A 22,907-nucleotide genomic window follows, 5' to 3' on the forward strand; every position below is an offset into this window, starting at 1 on the left:
ACTCCAGTAATTGCTTTAAACTTCATCCTGATTCCAGAACACAAAACTAGAATTTGGCTACAATCATAGTAACCCCAAATAAATTAAAAAACAAAACCAAACTGAGACTCTTCAGGGAACATTGATCTCAATATGGAGAGTGGAACAAACATGTAAGACAAACAGACAAAAGCACACTATGAAAGAAAGGCAAAAGCCCAAGGCTTTCCAGCTGTTTCCTACAATCTTCTTACAATCACTTTGTCTTTTACTTCACTTTATTTGCAATTATTTCTGCTTCTAATAGTTGAAGTAATTCTTGATTAAAAAAAATTATGTAGGGGGCACTGGAGCAATAGCACAGCAGGAAGGGCGTTTGCCTTGCATGCAATTGACCCCGATTCGATTCCCAGCATTCCATATGGTCCCCCGAGCACCACCAAGAGTAATTCCTGAGTGCAGAGCCAGGAGTAACCCCTGTGCAACACCAGGTGTGACTCAAAAAGAAAAAAAAATATGTAGGGGGGACAGCATTAGCAAAAACTAATGCTAAGTATCAATAACAATGGTCTCAGAATTATAATTGAGGTTTCAAGTATAATTTTCTTTCTTGTGAAATTTTCAAAAATAAGCTTATTATTAATCATGGGAGAAACTGGAATAAATGAGGCAATTCTGGATGCAAACGATTAAGGTTTTATTATTTACAGATAATTTCAGAGCTAAAAGTGACAGAGAACATAAAATCCAAGGGATTTGAAACCTTATTCCAGAGAATACTTGGATTTCATATTAAACCATCTGGCTCACCTTAAGGGAAAAGGAAGAAGCTAAGCATATGTCCCTTAGCCAATACAGTTCGCATTCTATTCTTACACTAAAGATACCCTTCACTTTCCTACTCACCTTGGACTTGGACAAGGCCTCTACCAAATGTTTATATGAAAAAGGCCACTCTCCCAACATTGCGATGCTCAGCTGGTTTTATTTTTATTTATTTATTTTTGCTTTTTGGGTCACACCCGGTGATGCACAGGGGTTACTCCTGGCTCTGCACTCAGGAGTTACCCATGGCGGTGCTCAGGGGACCATATGGGATGCTGGGAATTGAACCCGGGTCGGCCGCATGCAAGGCAAACTCCCTACCCGCTGTGCTATTGCTCCAGCCCCTTCAGCTGGTTTTAGTAGAGTGAGAATCTGCCCCACATCAGAGCTAAGAACATTCCCTCAGATGTCTAGAGTGAGAGTGATATTCACTCTTTTCATTCAAACAGCTGGAAAGGGCAACTCCATCATAAAGGTCACAGAAAGACAAGCAGGGCAGGAGTAAGTGCAAAAACAAGAGTAAGTGGTTTCCCCTAATCCAGGGCTCTAGCTATTTTCTGTCTTCCACTAGGTTTGCACCTCGGATACCTTGAAACTCCACTGTCTCCTCAGAATAAGTTGTCCTGTGCTGCTTTAGCTCAGTTCTTCTCAAAGTATTACAAGGGCCTTCCTGGGCTCCAGGTACTGTTTCCAATGCTTGACCAATGTTAACTTAATCTAAATTTCACAGCTTTTATGCCTATGAGACTCACACAAACTAAATAATATGCCCATTGTAATATGGATTCTTTTTTTTTTAGTGAAACACCATGAGGTACAGTTGTAGATTTACAAATTTTTGTGCTTGGGTTTCAGTTATACAAGAATCGAGTACCCATCCTTCCACGAGTGCCCATTCTCCACCACCAATGATTCCAGTGTCCCTCCCACACCTCATCTCCCCAGTCCCACCCCACTCTGTCGCAGGGCATTCCCTTTTGTTTTCTCTCTCCTTTCGGGTGCTGTGGTTTGCAAAAGAGGCATTGAGTGGCAATCATGTTCAGTCTATAGTCTACTTTCAGCATGCATCTCCCATCCTAGGAGGATCCTCCCACACCCTTTACTTGGTGCTCCCTTCTCTGTCTGAGCTTCCTTTTCCCCTGGCACATGTGGCTGTCCTTCAAGCCATGGAGTGAACCTCCTGTTACTTATCTCAACTATTCTTGGGTGTTAATCTCCTATTTTGTTACTTTATATTCCACAGCTGAATGCAATCGTTCTATGTCTATCCCTCTCTTTCTGACTCATTTCACTTAGCACAATACTTTCCATGTAGTACCAGTTGTATGTAAATTTCATGACTTCATCTTTTCTAACAGCTGCATAGTACTCCATTGTGTAGATGTACTAAAGTTTCTTTAACCAATCATCTGTTCTCGGGAACTCGGGGTTTTTCCAGATTTTGGCTATTGTGAACAGTGCAGAAGTGCAAATGTCATTTCGACTATACATTTTTGCCTCTCCAGGATATACTCCCAGGATTGGTATTGCTGGGTCAAATGGGAGCTCAATTTCTAATTTTTTGAGAATCGTCCATACTGTTTTCCAAAAGGGCTGAACCAGTCGGCATTCCCACCAGCAGTGAAGGAGAGTCCCTTTCTCCCCACATCCGCACCAACACTGATTGCTTTTGTTCTTTTGGATGTGGGCCAGTCTCTGTGGCATGAGATGATATCTCATTGTTGTTTTGATCTGCATCTTCCTGATGATTAGTGATGTAAAGCATTTTCTCATGTGCCTTTTTGCCATTCAGATTTCTTCTTTGAGAAAGTTTCTGTTCATTTCGTCACCCCATTTTTTGATGGGGTTGGATGTTTTCTTCTTGTGGAGTTCAACCAGCGCTTTGTATATCCTTGATATCAACCCCTTGTCGGATGGTATTTGGTGAATATCCTTTCCCATTCTGTAGGTTGTCTTTGTATTCTGATCACTGTATCTTTTGAGGTGCAGAAGCTTCTTAATTTGAGATAGTCCCATTTGTTTATCTCTGTTTCCCCTTGGTTGGTCAGAGGAGTGTCGTCTTTGAAGATACCATTAGCCTCATATCGATCGTGCCCCAGAAAAATCAAATACCTCGGAATCAGCCTAACTAAAGAGGTAAAGGACATCTACAATGAAAGCTACAAAATGCTACTCCATGAAATAAAAGAGGACATGAGGAAATGGAAACATATCCCCTGCTCATGGATAGGTAGAATTAACATTGTCAAAATGGCAGTACTCCCCAAAGCATTATACAGATTCAATGCGATTCGAATAAGGATACCCCTGAAATTCTTCAAAGAAATAGATCAAGCACTCCTGAAATTCATGTGGAACAACAAATGCCCACGAATAGAAAAGCAATTCTTGGGAAAAAGACATGGCGAGGTATTAACCTCCCCAACCTCAAACTCTACTACAAAGCGGTAATACTTAAAAACGCATGGTACTGGAACAAAGGCAGGGCTGCAGACCAATAGAACAGGGTGGAGAATCCGTACACACAACCACAAATGTATGAACATCTAATCTTTGATAAGGGAGCAAGAAACGTGAAGTGGAGCAAGGAAAGCCTCTTCAACAAATGGTGCTGGCATAACTGGACAACCACATGCAAAAAAATGGGTTTAGCCCTCGACCTAACACCATGCACAAAAGTCAGATCAAAATGGATTAAAGATCTCAACATCAGGCCAAAATCCATAAGTAATACGGATTCTAACTGAGGAGATCCATCCTAGAGCAGAATGCCCAAACTTACTTGGGCAACTGCCTCTATAGGAGAAAAAAAGATTCACTCAGCAGCCTCCTGGAAACATATAAGAAGTGCCACCCAATTGCATCTGAGGCTGTTATCACTCTTCCGAATCTTGATAACACTGCCCTAGAGTGTTTCTCTTCAGAAAGGATTTAAGTGAAAATAAGAGGCATTGCTTATGCACTTGTGAACATTTTGCAAAGATACTTTTTGTGATGGCACTACAATCTCAACAAGGCTTCCTCAAGCTGAAGGTTCAACGATCATCACTAGGATAATGTAAGTGGGTTCCAGAATATTACTGACTAAACCGAGTTTCTTTTTCCTTTGGGTTCTTTTGGCATCTCTGATGGTATTCAAGAGCTACTCCTCTCTGCTTGGGGATGGGGAGATCATGTTGTGTCAGGTCTGAATCTGGGCCACATTAGAGAGGTAGTTTAGATCTGAACCCTAAATTAAAGTCTCTATTTCTTCCTATTGAGGTCTCATGTACATTATAAAAAGCTGGGATGTCATTTCCCAAATACAAGTATATTCTCACCTTCTTGTGTCACTTCAGTCAACTTCCTATCCATTTTTGCCTTGATGTAACTATAATGGAAAACAATGCACAGGGCTAGGGATACAGCTAAGTGGTAGACATATGCCTTGCATGTGTGAGGCTCTGAATTCTATCCCTAGCAACCTCCAAAAGAAAGAATACATTTTACAATAGCATTTTAAATATATATTTTCAAATATATATTTAAAGCATTGCTGGGTATGGCTCAAAAACAAACAAAAAAATTAAAAATTCTTTAATAATTTAGTTTTGTAGCACCTTAATTATGCTGGTATTTAACTGGTCCCCCCCCCCAAGAAAATATAGTACAGTGGGTGCTGTACTACAGCGGGTGCCTTGCACTGTGCTAACCCAGGTTCAATTCCCAGCACCGTGTGATCCCTTGAGCCCCACCAAGAGTGATCACTTCTCACAGAGCCAGGAGTATGCCCTGAGCATCACTGGGTGTGGCCTGAAAACAGAATTACATAAAAAAAAATTATCATGGATATAGCTCAAAGGGTTGAAAGTGCATGCTCCACACTCAGGAACACCGAGTTCAACCTTCAGCACTGCACCCAGCCTCTAGCACTGACAGGTGTGGCCCTGATCGTACCATGTCACCTATCCCAGCATGCACCTCGCCAGTTATTTCTGGGAGTGGAACCCCAGGGTTCCTGAACACTACCGAAGAGGCTACAAATAAAGTAAATTAACAGAAACTAGTAAAGAATGTTCCACATGATGACAGTTCAAAATTACCTCCTTTAGCTATTACAAATGCAAGTAAGTCCACCAATCCTATGCCTTATGGTAAAATTCTATTTTACGTAGAACTTCAGAATAGCATGTAAATAAGAGATGGCTTATAAATATCTTAAAAGTCTTTGGAAACTGTTTCTTACTCAATAAAAAATAAAAAGCTCAAGTTTACCAGTTCTGTAACTAGAATTTACTGACCACTATGTGCTATACATGCATTTGTCCCTATCTGTTACACCAATTCTTGGTTCTCTCCTAAACTATAGTCCCTATACACAAGTTAAAGCATCTCGCTAATAATGGTGTGCCAGTCACCAACATAACGTCTAGCTCTTACTGGGAACTTAATGTGTTCCAAAGTGCCTAAAACAGACAAGACAGGGTGAATACAAAAGCAGTATTTTCTGCAGTAAGAAAATACTCCCTGGCCAATTACCAGTCAATTCATGCCACAAAAATCAGAACGAGGGTTGGAGATAGTACCGTGGGTAGGAAGCTTGCCTTGAACGAAGTCAACCAGGCACCATATACGGTACTCCAAGCCCTACCAGTAGTGATCGCTGAGCGCAGAGCCAGGAATAATCCCTGAACATCGCTGAATGTCGGGTCCCCCCACAAATAACGTAGTTCATTAAAACCTGGGGGGGTGGGGGGCTTGAGAGATAGTACAGGGGTTAAGGCACTGGCCTTGCAAACAGGATGCACGATTCCGTCATCCCACACCACATATGGTTCCCAGAGCTGCCAGGAGTGATCCCTGAGCACAAAGCCAGGAGTAAAATAAGAAAACAAGGGGCAGGGGGCACATCAGCAGTACTGCGCTTACGATGCTGCCCTGATACTGAGAGTTCAAGTCCAGGTATCCCCCCTAGGAGGCGCAGTATGGGACCCTAGCTGTCAAGTGTGCGCCTGCACCTGGATTTAGTGTCCAAGTACCAAACCAAGTGCGTGATCCTCAGAGAGTACCACAACTAAAACATGTGCAAGCGACGCGACCGAAAGTGCAAGCCCCGTGTTGGACTGCAAATTCAAGTGTGTGCAAGAGCCAGAAATCATAACAGAGGGGGTGGGATGTTTAAAACAAAAACCGCACAACCACCTGTCATCGCAGGAAAACAGTTTTTTTCTTGGTCACACAAAGAAAGGCAATGTAATACTATGTTACTGAAAGCAGAAACAAACACTAAACAATGTTAAGAGTAGATAAGACTTCCAATGTAGTACATTCACAAGCAAATGATTTCCCCTTTTGTCTCTTGGTCGCAATTTCTGGAAGGAACAGCAAGAAACGAAGACACGAGGAACAAAAGGGGAAAACAGTGCATTTCGAGTGAGTGGAGTGGACTGCTCTACAGAGTTACTGCAAACGACCAAGATGATCTTGCAAGTCTACAAGAGTTGGTTCATCAAGTTTGGCCACTCCAGTTCACCATATGTCAGGGGCATCGTTCCCTCCTCAAAGATCCAAACATCCCGCCGGCAGCCCTCTCCGGGCGTACCGCTAACCATTCTGGTTATTTCCCAGGACTCCGGGTAAAAAAAGAAAAGAACATCAACAAGTATTCGGGAGGGGCCTAGAGAACTCTTCACCCCAAACCGCGGCCCTCAAGCCTCCCACGGGAACAGCAGGCGGAGCGCGGCCCGGGCGAGCGGCTCGGGAGCTGCCAGCCACGCCCGGATGCGCGGCGGCCGGGGTCCAGCCGGCCCCACCTGCTCCAGCCACTAGGCGTGGGGGTCGTGGACAGGGCGCGGGGCAAGCTGCGGCCGGGCCTCACCTCCACGGCTTGGCCCAGCTCCAGGTCGAAGCCCACCACACACACGCAGTGCAGCCAGGCCGAGAAGCCGTCCCAGCGCAGCAGGCCCCGGCTTCGGCCTCCGTCCTCCTCCTCGTCCTCTGGCGTGGCTCCAGCCGCCACCACGGCCGGCGCCTCGCGCTCCTCGGCCGCCGCCACCGCTTCGTCTAACGGCTCGCGGGAGCTGGGCCCCGAGCCGGCCAGGCCCAGCAGCGCCATCCGCCGCCCCCTCTCCGCCCGCGCCGCCTCCACTGCGGACCGCGCCGCAGAGCGCGCTCGGGCCCGCGCACGCGCAGCAGGCTCCGCGGCAGCCGGGGCGGCCGGGCTCGGCCGGGGCGGGGCCTCCGCTCACGTGACCCTGGGAGTCCAGGGGCGGGGCGTTGAGGGACCCGACGACGTCACGCTGAGGGCTTCGCCGGGATTCTCAGCCCCGCCCCTGGTCGTTTGACCTTCAAGACATTTTAGAAAAGCGGCTGAAACCGTGGCTTCTTTTTTTTCTTTCCTATAAGTACTTGCCTTCACCATCCTGCGGCCAGCTGGAATGACACATTTAATAATTACAAGATATTATTACATTATTAAGATATTATGAGGACCAGGGAGCTGACTTAAAGGGGGTTGAGCACATGCTTTGCGCTTGATTTCATCCCAGGACCTCGGTACCCGGAGCACTGCCGGGCGTGGCCCCCCCAAACAAGCAAAAACATTATGGTAATAGTTGGCAACATCCAAGCAAGGGCTTTACAAATGTGACCTCACTGAATCATCACGGCGTGGCTAACAGACATCATTATTGCTCTCTCCTTATAACTCAGGAAACTGGCTTTCTGAGAGGTTATGTAATTAGCCAACAAGTATTACAACTCGGATCGTGGCTCATACTGCATCAGGCTGATTCAGAGACCTGTGCTTTTTACTCAGCTAGTTCTCTCAACCAAAGTCCTGCCATCTGTCATGGCCTGCCTGCCTGTGACTCAATGCACACACACACACACACACACACTACACACACACACACACACTCAATACACACACACACACACACACACACTACACACCTCCACCTCCAGGCCTTTCTGGACACCAGATTGTTAATACTACAACAACCTGTGCGTCACTTCTCAACATGAACCTACACCTAAAAGACTTTGTATTCTCAGATGTCAGCATTGGTCTGGGCACCTAGAAAACACTGTCTTTTTTACCGATTTTTGACCCAGATTGCCACTACTGGCTAGAATTTATTCAGTATCCCAGAATGAAAATAAATTTATAAACCCAGAGTAAAATAGTAAACAGGAAACACACAATACTACATCAATAGAAAAATGACTCAAAGACGATGGGCAATAATTCATAAAAAGAGACAAGTATCAGAAATTAAGGCACTTGTCTTATATGTGGCACCCCAAAGTGCCTGAACACAAAGCCAGGAGTAATTCCTGAGCATTGCCACCCCAAGGCCCCAGAGGTGTCACTCCCGAGCCAAAATAAACAGATGCGTTTTATTCAAGTACTTTGTCTTTTATTTTGGGGTCACACACAGGACTTCTTCCTGAATCTGTGGTCAGGTCTCCTGAGAATGTTCAGGGGACCATATGTGGTGCTGAGGATCAAACCAAGGTTGATTGCATGCAATACAAACACCATACTCCGCTGTACTATCTCACCAGACCCAATAAACATTTTTTTTAAAAAATTAAGAGCACATGATTTATGTTTCTACACAGATGATCTTTTTCTAATTTTCTCAAAAGTCCAAAACAGGTCATATCGTTATTCTCATTTTACAGATAAAGACCCAGAGGCTCTGTGAGAAGACAGTTACGTTACAATCACAATAAGTAAATGACAGAACAAAGATTTAAGCTCAGGTGTCTAACTTAACCTTAACTCCTGAGCATTTTGCTGTACTGCCCAATCAAATTCACTTCACTGGTTAAACACAACCTCTCCAATTCTTAGGATTTTGAGTGGGAGTTTGGGTCACATCTATGGGAAGTTGTGTGATGAGGGAAGGGTATCTGCTACTTCTGGGCTCTGTGCTGGGGAGGGAGGGGTGCTGCTCCTTAAAGTGTTCAAGGGACCATGCAATGATAGTTCAGAACATCTACCAGGGCCTCCCACTTGCAAAGCATGCACTCAGCCTTTGAGCTATATCTCCAGTCTGACACTTCAGGAGATAAAATAAACTAAGTACATCACTAAAGGTTAAAGGCAAACTCTTTGGCCCAATGCAGTTTGCCTAGAAAGAAAAACATTTTTTTAAGAAAAAAAATATTCTGCAATTAATGTGTCTACACCCACCATTAGGGAAAAAAGATAGCCTATAATATTAAAAAGTTTTAGGGGCTGGAGCAATAGCACAGAGGGTAGGGCGTTTGCCTTGCACGTGGCCGACCGGTGTTCAATTCCCAGCATCCCATATGGCCCTGAGCACCGCCAGGGGTAATTTCCCTGTGCATCACTAGGTATGACCCCAAAAACAAACAAAAAAAAAGTTTTAGAGAAAGCAGTTCAACTTCTAGTACCAGCTCCAGTCATAATCATGATAGGCAATAGACTCCAAAATATAGTTTTAGCATTGGTAAATATGATTGATCATTACTTGCATATATTGGATTACCAGGATAACCAGATTGTCCCAGTGCACACATTTTATTGGATGCTACCTCATTAGTAATGATTAAGGGACTTTAAGCAGAAGTGCTTCCAGGAGGGTAGTTCTTTGACAGGTGGACATAGATGATCATTCCCAGAAAGGTTGCCTTGTTGTTTTTGTGTTTTGTTTTTGTTTGGGAGTCACACTCAGATGTTCTCAGAGCTTCCTCCTGGCTCTGCGCTCAGGGATCACTCATGGTGGGCTCAGGGGACAATATTAATTTCAGGGATTAAACCCATATTGGCTGCATGCAAGGCAAGCACCCTACCTGCAGCACGATTTCTCCAGCCCCAAGTATTTTAGATTAAGAATAATATTGTATGGTCCCCTGACTATTTTGACAATCTCTTTGGTTAATTCTTGTATGGGATCTTCTTCCTTCCTTCCTTCCTTCCTTCCTTCCTTCCTTCCTTCCTTCCTTCCTTCCTTCCTCTCTTTCCATTTTTGGGCCACACTCAACAGTGCTAAAGGTTTACTCCTGGCTCTGTGCTCAGAGATCACTTCTAGCAGCGCTCAGTGGGTGCTAGGGATTAAACCCAGATTGGCTACGTGCAAGGTAAGTGTCCTACCTGCCCATATCTCCAGCCCATGGGAATGTCCTTTCTTGGAGTTCTGGAATTTGAATATGAACAGACCTTTGCTAAGGTCATCTCTACAAATCTCTCATTGAATTTTCTGAATTTTCTGACGTCTGTCAGCCAGCCTTCATCCAAACACACATATTAATGTCACTACTTTAAAAAAATCATTTTCTGAATGTTTATAAGGTCTAAGGTAGGAGGAAAGCTGTGAGTCGTGCCAGAAGACAAATTCTTAGTTACAATGCTGTTCATAGTAGTCACTGGGGATTACTGCTCTGGGGATTTTCACCACAGTGTTGAGTGTTGCACTTGACAATGTGGGGCAGTGTGAGATAAAATTTGCAGCTTCCTGCATTCAAGGAAAGTGCTCTGTCTTTGAGCAACATCTCCAGGTCCAGAAAAATTCTTGCTTTTATGAAGACAGGATCAAGTATGTTGTAATACACACAACCTGGGCCTATGTTGTGCTTTCTGAGATTACACAAAAGAGTCCAACTCTAATACATGATAGCCCTGTGACTATTTGAAAATGGTTATCCCACATTCTAATGCCTTCTAGTTTTCAGGGTAAACTATGACTGTTTCCCCAACTATTTCTCAAAGGATGTTGTTTCTAAGCCATTCATCATCCTATTGCCCAACCTGGGCAGACTTCAACTTGTCGAATTTACTCTTTAAATGTATTTCCCAGGAAGAAACATCATCCTTTAGGTGTGATCTGACCACTGAGTAGTGTTTTCTGGGCCTATTAGCTTACTTGTTTTAGCTACTATCCTTCTATTGATACCAGTTCAGATCTCATTTGGTTGTTTTAGCAGCAGGATCACACCCTAGATTCAAGATATTTTTGTTGTCAATGAAACTATAGATTCAAGATGGTGTGTGTGTGTATGTGTGTGTGTGTGTGTGTGTGTGTGTGTGTGTGTGATATGTGAGGAGCATTCAAGTCAAGGTAGGTTGTTTTAGCCAAAAGCATGACTGAATTCATGACCTTTCTGGTCTTCTAATATTACCAGCAACACTAAGCACAGGATTAAAAACATTCCATACTTCCCTAATCACCTGTAATCAAACTCTTGGCATTCCAACAATTTTCATAGATTAAAAATAACAGGAGGAAGAGGAAAAAAAGAAAGCGTGAGCTTTAGATAATTGTGTGAATTTCAGGACTGGAGCGATAGCACAGCTGGTAGGGTGTTTGCCTTGCACACGGCCGACCCAGGTTCGACTCCCAGCATTCCATATGGTCCCTCAAGCACCACCAGAAGTAATTCCTGAGTGCATGAACCAGTAGTAACCTCTGTTCATCGCCGGATGTGACCTAAAAAGAAAAAAAAAAGGTGTGAATTGCTATGCCAATTCTCTGGATTTATTTTTCCCAACAGGGTCTGAAGAGAGTACGAATGTTATGTTCTGGATATCCACTCTCTCGGGGAGTTAGAAGACCTCTCTTGTTCTCGAGCTATGTACAATTGCAGTTGCTGGGCACAGTAACACTTGTGGTGGCAAGAAAATACAAAGGCTCAGATGCTGTTGTTTTACTAAGTTAACTGCTACTATCTCTCTTTGAGAGACAAAAAGCTCAAATAGAGAGGTTGAATGGAGGACTCAGGCAAAGAAGACATTAAACATATATTATTAAGTAAATAATATGTCTGTGGGAAAAAAAATTTTAAAGCTTTCAGGTTTCTCATCTTTGTTTTCCTAATATCTATACAATGCCTGGCATAGGCGAGGCTCTTAGTAAATATTTAATGAATGAATCAATGCACATACATGCATGTGCATGCTTGTATGCACGCACACACACACACACACACACACACAGCCCTGTAACCACTGTTGTTCTAGTTTACAGGATTTCCCTTTCATGGTCAATTGTCTGAAGATGGAAATTTAGCGTAAAATATTTCCTGATGTAGTTCACTCCTAAATCTGTGGAAAATAAAGAAAGTAACACTCCTTTGACAAAGGAAAGACAAGAAACTTTCACTCATTTGAAACTGCTTTCCCAACTGACTTAGTTGGAAACAGGAGGCAGGTTTAATAACACTAATAGGTAACATACAAAAGAAAAAAGGTAACCATTGTAATTTAGTCATACATTATTCTGGGTAAATTTACACATGATTCTAATAGATAAGATGTGTGGTTTCCCAGACTATTATTTCCTCAAATAAGAAGAATGAAGAGCCTGAAAACAGAACACTATATATACGTCAATAGAGTGGAAACCTAGGAGAGGTGAAGGTGGGGAGGAGACAAAAGCGGTTTCAGGGGGATACATAGTAAACCATGATCAATGATTGCTCATGGGGAATCAAAATACTGAGAAACAAAAGTAGCACTTTAGCACTGTCCTCCCGTTTTTTCATCGATTTGTTCGAGGGGCACCAGTAACATCTCCATTGTGAGACTTGTTGGTACTGTTTTCGACATATCGAATACACCTCGGGGAGCTTGCCAGGCTCTGCCGTGCTGCAGGAGACTCTCGGTAGCTTGCCGGGCTCTCCGAGAGGGACAGAGGAATTGAACACGGGTTGGCCACATGCAAAGCAAACACCCTACCAGCTGCGCTATCACTCCAGCCCGAGAAACAAAAGTGGTGAATAAAATTCGAAACTTTGCTTTTTATTTCACACAGCTCTGTATTGTTTCAGTTTTGAGGAGACACACCTTGCTTCTGTAGTTAAACAAGATAATAAAGTTGCTTCAAGAGTGAGTAATTGGAAACCACCCCAAATATCCAACACTGGGGAATTTACTACAAAAGATCACATATCCATTTCAATAGACCAATGGTTTGCAACCTTTTTACACTTGCAGACTGTTCGAAATAGGAGAAATATTTTAAGGGCCACTAAGGCAGAAAAAAAAAGCATTATTTATAAGAGTATTTTCCATGCAAGATTTTATCCTTTTTCACTTGTTTGATTTTGATAACACCCAAAAGTGCACAAGGGCTACTTCCAGCTTTGTGTTTGGGATTTCTCCTCGCAGTACTGGAGAATCATGTGGTGCAAGCCCAGGTCTTGGGCATGTAATGCGTCTACTCAGCATGGTGCGTTATCTCTCTGGCCATGTATGTTAGGTTTTAAATCTAATATTGTAAAGCAAAAAACAAGAGGCAATAACTTTTTCACAGACTTTTAGGAAGTTGTGCAGACCAACATCAGTCTTCAGAACAGTGGTTGAAAATGACAGAGTGACAGAAGTGCACTTATTTAAAATGTCATACAAGAATATTTTGCGGCAGGAAAATGGTCAAATGTATATTTGAAGTAAAAAAAGCAGGTGACAGTGCAGCGTGAGATATAATTAATAATCCTGATTTTATAGACTTATGCTACAAAAGAGGATACCAGAATAGATTTAAAAATTCTGACAGAACGATTCCGTGGTAGGAAATTTGTCCCTGATCAGGGAAGGGACTAAGACAATGATAGAGGGAAGTAGCCTGGACAGGGTTCAGTTCTGAAAGGAGGAAAAATGATATGCTTGAGACTCTATCAGTAACAATTTTGTAAATCACAGAACCAAAATGAAGAATGAAAAAATGTCTATCACAGAGGCAGGCTGGGGAGCGGGAGGGAAACTGGGGACATTGGTTGAGGGAAGTGGGCATTGGTGAAGAGACTGGTGTTCAAATATTTGTACCCCAGAATACAATCATGAATAATTTTGAAATTTTGTAATTTATGGCAATTCAAGAAGTTATTTGTTTAAAAGAAAGCCTCACCTCCCCCAGAAAGCATTTCTGTGAAAGGAGAAATTTTTTTGAAATTAAAAATTTCCCATTTTGAGGGGGCGTACTCAACAGTCAACCATGTGCAAGACAAATGCCTTACTCTGGCACTATCTTCATTTCTTAAATACTTCTTTTATATTTGCCTAGTAATACATAAGAAATTAAAAATTTGAGACTTTTTTGTTCATTTGTTGTTTGGTTTTAGAGCCACACCCAATAGTGCTCAAGGGCTACTCCCAGTACAGTGCTCGGGGGTTTCTCCTGCAGATACCTGGGGGACCATATGATGCAAAACATGTGCTCCATATCTTTAAGATAGCCCCCAGGGTAAAAATGTTTAAACAACAAAAAACACCAAATGTAGCCTCCAAACCAAAAGTCCAAACCAAATAAAAGTAAACCCAAATAAAATAGAAGAGAAAATAACCAATCATAGTGTTTTCACTAATATTTAGCAGAAATGTTATGCCACTGTGATGGTAAATTTTATATATCAACTTGACTGGGACATGAAGTTCCCATATGCTTGGTTAAACATTACTATGGGTGTGTAGGCAAGAGTGTTTACAGATGATATTAACAGTAACATGGTAGACTGAGTGAAGCAGATTACCCTCCCCAGTGTGGATGGGCTTCGGTCAGTCCATTGGTGGTATAAGTAGAACAAGAATGGAATAAGGGAGAATCCACTCTGCCTAAACTTTGTGCAGGCACATTGGTGTCTTCCTCATTCACACGCAGACTTGAATAGGAACTTACTCTGTCAGCTCTTCTGCACATCAGTCCTTTGGATTCTTATAGAAATCTTATCAATAGCTCCTCTGCTCTCAGAGGAGAATGGGGCACTTAAAAACAATTTTTTTCCATAGTACTTAATTGGTACTCATGAAATGTTATTTTTTTAAATTTTTATTAGTGAAACACCATGAGGTTAAAAACAATTTTTTAAAAAAATTTTAACTTCTTTTAATGTAGACAACAAAAGCCATAACTGTTGGTACAAGTCTAGAGTTGAAATTGATCAGATAAGGGGGCATGGTGCCACCAGCAGGTCAATCTGTACCTGTGAGGCTAGTGCATCAGCAGCCTGATGGCACCTTCAGACTTCCAGATACCCCAAAACTGCTGCTGTGCCTTTGGCCAGACCACAAAAACTTGGGGCAAAGTTTGCCAAGAAAGTAAACGGCCAAAAGTTAGATATGTGGGAGACACACCCACAAACCACCTCCGGCTCAGCTATATAATTGGAGGCATGGCCTCTCTGGTTCCTGATCAAACTGCTTAACGGCCATGATCCCAGAGACTCAGAAACAAATCTCAATACCGGATGGCTTTTGGCAGAAATGAGTCCAGTCCCTGTAGTAGGTTACTGGTGCTGGGCCAACCCAGGAGGGAATAGGTTTTGTGCCTTGGTGACTATTCCCCCTGGTGGCCCAGTGGCCGCCATCCTCCAGAGGCCACTGGAGAGTCAGGTTTGGGCCCACAGTGACAAGACACGCAGGGCCTCATGGGATGGGGGTGGAGCTGGCCCTTTCCTCCCCACCTCAGTGAGACCCCAAGTCGCTACTCACAAAAAGGCCTCTCTGGCTCCTGATCAAGCTGCTTAATGGCCATGATCCCAGAGACTCAGAAACAAATCTCAAAACCCAGTGGCTTCTGGCAGAAATGTGTCCGGACCCCACAGTAGGTTACTATCACTGGGCCACTCCAGGGGGGAAAGGGTGCTGACCCTCTGCCTGCTCCCCCTTGGCAGAGGCCACTGGACAATCAGGTTTGGGCCCTCAGTGTCGAGACATATGGGGTAGGGGGATCCGGCCCTTTCCTCCCCACCCTAATGAGACCCCAAGTCGTTGCCAACAAATGGCCTCTCTGGCTCCTGATCAAGCTGCTTAATGGCCATGATCCCAGAGACTCAGAAACAAATCTCCGGATCCAGTGGCTTTTGAAAGAAATGCATTCAGACCTGCAGTAGGTTACTGTCACCGGGTCAGCCCAGCGGGGAAAGGGTGTTGTCCTTCTGCCTGCTCCCCCTGGAGGCTTGGTGGCTGCCATCCTCCAGAGGCCACTGGACAGTCAGGTTTGGGCCCTCAGTGACGAGACACATGGGGCCTCACAGGATGGGGGTGGAGCCAGCCCATTCCTCCCCGTCCCAAGGAGACTCCGAGTCCCCGCCCATGAATAGCCTTTCTGGCTCCTGAACAAGCTGCTTAACGGCCATGATCCCTGAGACTCAGGAACAAGTCTCGGAACCCAGCAGGTTTTGGCAGAAATCCCTTCAGATTTAAGTGTTAAAATTTCGAGATTTTAAAATCACACTTCCACTACTGCAGCCACTCGACATCATATGTTACTCTTAACCAGCAATAGAAAACAAATTGTCTACTGTTGCCTTTTCAGCACATCTGAGTGTTGGGGTAAAATCCCAAATAATAATGGCGGGTCTGGTGTCAAAATATTGAATGTGATCAAAGTAGAGAGAGAGTAATGTAGAAATCATCTGCTCCACAGGTAGGGGGAGGGTGTGGGGTGGGGGTTTAGTGGGGTATCTGGTGGTGGAGAATGAGCACTGGTGAAGATACAGTTGTTTCATTGTATCACCGAGAATTAAACCCGAAAGCTTTGTAACTGCTCTCATGGTGATTCAATAAATAAAATTATAAAAAAATGAAAAAAGAAATTGATCAGATAAAAATAAAATTGATTATATAACAATGCTCCAATATTAAAATAACTATGTATAAAAATAAAATCAATTTTTATATGAAAACTCATATCTGATCACAAGGTTGTTAAGTCCTTGTGTAAGAATTTATTAAATTGTTTGTTGCAAGTTGAGCCATCTGTGTTACTGTTTTTTGTTTGTCGAATTTAGTTGACTTCTCTGTTACTTTCCCATGTAGGTAGGTGTGCTCCTGCTGGAATTTTTTTATTAAGAATTAGGGGCAACTGTTCAGAGACTTTAACATCTATGGTCCAGGCCATTGAATTGACATGGCAGCAGCTGTGGGAAGTGGGTGTGCCTTCTAAGGCTTCCGGAAGTGCAGGGCTGGGGAGAGGTTGCTCACTCTGATTCTGAGGAAGACACCAGGGTTCTGGGCCCTGAGATAACTGAAATTATTGGCAATTTGGTGTCTCTGCAGAGAATACTCATGAAGTAGTGGAGTTGAGCCCTTGGTGTGGCAGCAGTGTGGGGTGTGTGTGTGCGGCTGTTGGGGTTTCAACCGGGGAAGGACTCAGTCTGCCCACCTCCCAAGGGCACCCCTGAGTTTTCAGCCTCAGGGCCCAGAGTTTCCATGAATTTTAGCTACTTGGTGTGCATCTCCTGGAGATCTAGTCTTCAATCAGTAGAGCAGAGCTGGTGGATGAGTCTACATAGCAGTGGCTATGCACGAATAGGGTCCTATAATAAAGAACACCAAAACAATCTATACATAATTTTGGAATTGGATTAAAGGTAGAGGTGACTTACATTGGAAATATTGTATTTTATATATTATAAATAATATATATTGAAATAAGTATTGGGACATATATTAGAAATTTTGCCTTTGAGGGCAATGGTACAGGTAAGGACTTACCAGGAAAAGAGAAGAGCTACAGAGAAAATTGTCCTTTTTTATAGAATGCATACATAATCAAACAGAATATTAGTAAAATACAGACTTATAAAATTCATTCTGCTGAGGTCTCAGAAACAAGAAATTGGACAAAGAAGAAAAAGTGATCCTTGGTAGAAAGTGGCAAAAAAAAAAAAAAACTTGGCTGAATTATGTTCTAGGGCTTTGTGAAATGAAAACTTGAAAGCAATGAAATAAGATAGTTAAGAAATTTTCTAAGCAAAACATTGAAGAGCACAGTTTGGTTCCTCCTATTTATTATAAAACACTACAAGAGAGACATGAATTTTTTTTTAAAAAAGTTAGCTAAAGAGAACAAATGAGATCTTAATTTGGGGGAAATTATCAACCTATTCATATTGCAAAAACAATAAATAAAGTTTGTTCCCAAGAGAACATTAAGGTTGTGATTGAACAACCATTAGATAAGGAGACTGCGTAAGTGTAAATATAGACCTAATCAGTCACTCTGGAAGTTTGAACCAGAGGGCAAAGGCAGAACAAAATGAAAGAAGACTATTGGCTTTTCTAGATTCCACAGAACTAGATCGCAGAGTCATGCAACTGCAAAGATATGCTGTTCTTTAAAACAGAAAAGATCCTTGACACCGGATATAGAGACAACTTCAGTGATTCAATCAATGCCATTGGCCAAGCAAATGGAAGCAAAGAAACAAATGGACTACATCAAATTAAGAAGTTTTGGGAGCTGTAGCAATAGCAAAATGGGTAGGGCATTTGCCTTGCATGCGGCCGACCCGGGTTCGATTCCCAGCATCCCATATGGTCCCCTGAGCACTGCCAGGGGTGATTCCTGAGTGAAGAGCCAGGAGTAACTCCTGAGCATCACTAAGTGTGACCCAAAAAGGAAAAAAATAAGAATAAAAAGACAGTTCATAGGCTCGGAGAGATTATTTACTCACCACTCTTCTGTAAAAGGGTGTATATTCAAGATATATAAGGCACTAATAAAACTTAATAATGAAAAAGCCAACCACTCATCAGAAAATAGGAAGAAAAGTGGAATAGAAACTTCCTCAAAGAAGACATGTAAGTGGCCAATAGTTACATGAAAAAGTGTTCATTGCTTACCAGGGAAATGCAAATAAAAACAATTAGATAGCACCTCTAAGTAGTGATATTGGCACACATCAAAAAGAGTAGAAACTACCAGTGCTGGTGAGGATGTAGGGGGGAAAAACCCAACTTCATCTCTGATTGTGCTGGTGAGGATGTGGGGAAAATAAAAACCCTCATCTCTGATTATTGGGAATGTTGTCGGGATCAGTCTCTATGGATAACAGTAGAGAGATTTACCAAAATATTAAGAATTGTGCAGCAGGAGAAATAGAACAGAAAGTAGGGTGTTTACGTTATATGCAACCAACCCTGGCATCCCATATGGTTCCCTGAGTACCACCAGGAGTAATTCCCGAGTGCAAAGCCAGGAGTAATCAGTTCCTCAGCATCACCGGGTGTGGCCAAAAAACAAAAAGCAACAACACAATTCTACTTCATATTCTACTTCTTGGCATCTACCCCACAAGGGCCCCAAAATTCTCTTAAGAAAAGATATTTGCACTCCGATGTTCATTCCAGCCCAAAATCTGGAAACAACCCAATTATACAAGAACAGATGACTAACTAAAGAAACTGTGGTGTATATATACACAAAGTAATACAACTTGGTTTTTTAAAAAGGACAAAAATCATGCAATTTGCTGCTACATGGATGGAACTGAAAGGTTTCATGCTGAATGATGATAGCCAGATAAAGAAGGATCTCCCTCACATGTAGCATATTAAGAAGCACAGGAGGGGAATAATAAACGATCAAGAGCAACAGTTTCTAAGAACTGGTCTACAGGACTGAGCTCACCATGGCAGCAATGAGGTGTGAAAAGGGACCAAGGGATTGTTGAGGTGGGAGTAGGGCACGCGGCAAGCCCCTGAGACAATTCATTCATTCATTCATCGTCCTGTTATTCGTCGATTGCCTCGAGCAGGCCCCAGTAACGTCTCTTTCATCCTAGCCCTGAGATTATATGCAAGGCTCTTTAGGAGAATGAGACCCATCATTGTTACTGGTATTTGGCATATTTGGTGCGCCACGGGGAGTTTGCCAGACTCTGCCCTGTGGTCAGGCTACATTCGGTAACCTGCAAGTTTGTCCAAAGTAGGAATGAGATAATAAGATATCATAAAAAGATGTCCTGATAAGATGTCGCGCGGCCGCAAATGCGGTCGCGCGGTTCCGGGAGCTGGATTTTATAGTCTCTGAGTCTTGGCCGTTGATGGGATTACACGGCACCAGGGGGCCAGGTGGTGGGTGTGACCCCCGCCTACTGGAATTTGGAGGATCTGGGTGGAGGATGCTCGACTCCAATTCGAGTAGGCTTGGAGATCTCGGCCCCGGAACCCGCGTGGCTTTGTCCCTCTGCCAGTACCTTCATGTGTGCGGAGAGTGGTCTCAGCATGGTGGTGGCTGGTCCTGGAGGTCTTCGGCTGCCGGAGCCCTGGTCGGGGCGGGGAGGAAAGCTCAACCCGCTCCCCTCCAAGGGACCCCAGAGAGGAACAGCCAGGTGCAGGGGCAGGAGACTGACTGCACTGGTCTCGTCCGGGAGCTGGATTTTATAGTCTCTGAGTCTTGGCCGTTGATGGGATTACACGGCGCCAGGGGGCCAGGTGGTGGGTGTGACCCCCGCCTACTGGAATTTGGAGGATCTGGGTGGAGGATGCTCGACTCCAATTCGAGTAGGCTTGGAGATCTCGGCCCCGGAACCCGCGTGGCTTTGTCCCTCTGCCAGTACCTTCATGTGTGCGGAGAGTGGTCTCAGCATGGTGGTGGCTGGTCCTGGAGGTCTTCGGCTGCCAGAGCCCTGGTCGGGGCGGGGAGGAAAGCTCAACCCGCTCCCCTCCAAGGGACCCCAGAGAGGAACAGCCAGGTGCAGGGGCAGGAGACTGACTGCACTGGTCTCGTCCGGGAGCTGGATTTTATAGTCTCTGAGTCTTGGCCGTTGATGGGATTACACGGCACCAGGGGGCCAGGTGGTGGGTGTGACCCCCGCCTACTGGAATTTGGAGGATCTGGGTGGAGGATGCTCGACTCCAATTCGAGTAGGCTTGGAGATCTCGGCCCCGGAACCCGCGTGGCTTTGTCCCTCTGCCAGTACCTTCATGTGTGCGGAGAGTGGTCTCAGCATGGTGGTGGCTGGTCCTGGAGGTCTTCGGCTGCCGGAGCCCTGGTCGGGGCGGGGAGGAAAGCTCACCCCGCTCCCCTCCAAGGGACCCCAGAGAGGAACAGCCAGGTGCAGGGGCAGGAGACTGACTGCACTGGTCTCGTCCGGGAGCTGGATTTTATAGTCTCTGAGTCTTGGCCGTTGATGGGATTACACGGCACCAGGGGGCCAGGTGGTGGGTGTGACCCCCGCCTACTGGAATTTGGAGGATCTGGGTGGAGGATGCTCGACTCCAATTCGAGTAGGCTTGGAGATCTCGGCCCCGGAACCCACGTGGCTTTGTCGCAGGGGCAGGAGACTGACTGCCCTGAGACAATGGTGGAGAGAAATGCACGTTATAGTGGGATAGTCTGGTGTTGAAATGTTGTATTAATGAAACCCTGTCATTGACAGTATTATAAAATTGTAAGTCACTGTAACTGAAAAAAATAAATAAAAAAAGCAAGGATACCTCCAAAGGTATTTCAGCTGTCACAGTTGCCTTCTCAGATTTAAAGGGGTTGGAAGTGAAAATTATTGCTTCAGATTTTATGGATTAGACAGGTTCCACCTGGAAGGTTGGGGTGGGGAGCACAGATATGTGAGAGTGTGACTCCCTTTCCGGTAAAACTATAAAAACAGGATCACAGCTCCAGAGGATTATTTTCCTGACATAAGAGCTAAGTGTAACTGGACTTTGGAACTACTTAGAAGCTGACATCCTTTCTTTTTTCCCAATTTTTACCTTTGGGTAAATATCTTCCTCACAGTAGTATTTTAGTGTTTCTTTTTCACATGCGGGGGTAGTTCATAATGCTCGGAGGCCTTGAGAACCACTCCCAGTGATAGTCAGCCAACTGAGTCAGATGGTTCAAAGGTTGGAATTGGTAATGCAATGCTGCTGGGATCCAGTGGTACAAGGAGCCACCAGGACCACCACACAAGGGGCTTGAGGGCCTTCAGGGATACAGCTGGCAGAGCTCAAAGGGCCACGTAGTGCTGGTAAACTTGAGACCTTGAGCATACATGCTAGCCCTTTGAGATAGCTCCCTGCAATTTGTTTGATTTCATAAGTTCATGGCTGCAGAGGAATTTTGACTCAAGATGAATCATACTGTGTGTCACCCATATCTGATTTAGGTGACATTTAGACTGAACTTTGAACTTTATAACTGACGCTAATGGCATTTTGAGATACTGCTGGTTATTAGGATTTAATGAATATACAGCAAGTTATCACTTTACACAGCCTTTGGGAAAACTGGGACTTTAAGTCAAACAACTTAGTTCCCATTATGAAAAAAATACGTGGAACAAAACAACATTATTTGCAAATTACTACATTTTTTCATGCAAGAATATGAACCAGGAGGAGTGGAATTTATGAACTAAATATCTATGTTCTCCCACATTCATATATTGAACCCCCAGTGTTATGGTATTTGGAGCTGGGAGACAGTGAGGATGGTGGCCCTGTGACATGATTTGTACCCTTAAGAAGAAGTAGACAAACACTGGAGAGACAGTACAAGGATTAAGAGACGGGGCTGGAGCGAAAGCACAGTGGGCATTTGCCTTGTGTGCGGCCAACCCGGGTTCGATTCCCAGCATCCCATGTGGTCCCTTGAGCACCACCAGAAGGGATTCCTGAGTTTAGAGCCAGGAGTCACCCCTGAGCATTGCCAGATGTGACCCCAAAAATAAAAACCTCCCCAACCTCAAACTCTACTACAAAGCAGTAATAATTAAAACAGCATGGTACTAGAACAAAAGCAGAGACGCATACCAATGGAATAGGGTTGAGTAATCTGACATCTCCCCCAAAACATACGATCATCTAATCTTTGATAAGGGATCAAGAAATGTGAAGTGGAGCAAGGAAACCTCTTTAACAAACCGTGCTGGCAAAACTGGACAGCTACATGCAAAAAAATGGGCTCAGATCTCTACCTAATACCATGTACAAAAGTAAGATCAAAATGGATTAAAGCCCTCAACATCAGACCAGAATCTAAAAGGTACATTGAAGACAAGGTTGGCAAAACCCTCCACGACATTGAAGCTAACAGTATCTTCAAAGATGACACCCACTGGCCAAGCAAGTGAAAACAGAGATAGACAAATGGGACTATCTTAAACTAAGAAGCTTCTGCACATCAAAAGAAACAGTGACCAAAATACAAAGACAGTCTACAGAATGGGAAAGGATATTCGCCCAATACCAATCTGACAAGGGGTTGATATCAAGGACATACAAAGCACAGGTTGGACTCCACAAGAAGAAAACATCCAACCCTATCAAAAAGAGGGGTGACGAAATGAACAGAAACTTTCTCAAAGAAGAAATCTGAATGGCAAAAAGGCACATGAGAAAATGCTTTACATCACTAATCATCAGGAAG

The 22,907-nt window shown here is 43.9% G+C and overlaps 1 protein-coding gene across 1 annotated transcript in view; it reads right to left on the reverse strand.

Moving 5' to 3' along the window:
- Positions 1–6,979, reverse strand: part of DENND6A (DENN domain containing 6A) — a 47,129-nt gene extending 40,150 nt beyond the window's left edge. Inside the window, exon 1 of the mRNA XM_056129535.1 lies at positions 6,662–6,979. Within this exon, the coding sequence (XP_055985510.1) occupies positions 6,662–6,898 (237 nt within the window). The 5' untranslated portion in view covers positions 6,899–6,979. The remainder of the gene's footprint in view (positions 1–6,661) is intronic.
- Positions 6,980–22,907: the final 15,928 nt, after the last annotated feature.

Source organism: Sorex fumeus, unplaced genomic scaffold (assembly GCF_029834395.1).
Source record: "Sorex fumeus unplaced genomic scaffold, SorFum_2.1 ptg000072l, whole genome shotgun sequence".
NCBI lineage: Eukaryota > Metazoa > Chordata > Mammalia > Eulipotyphla > Soricidae > Sorex > Sorex fumeus.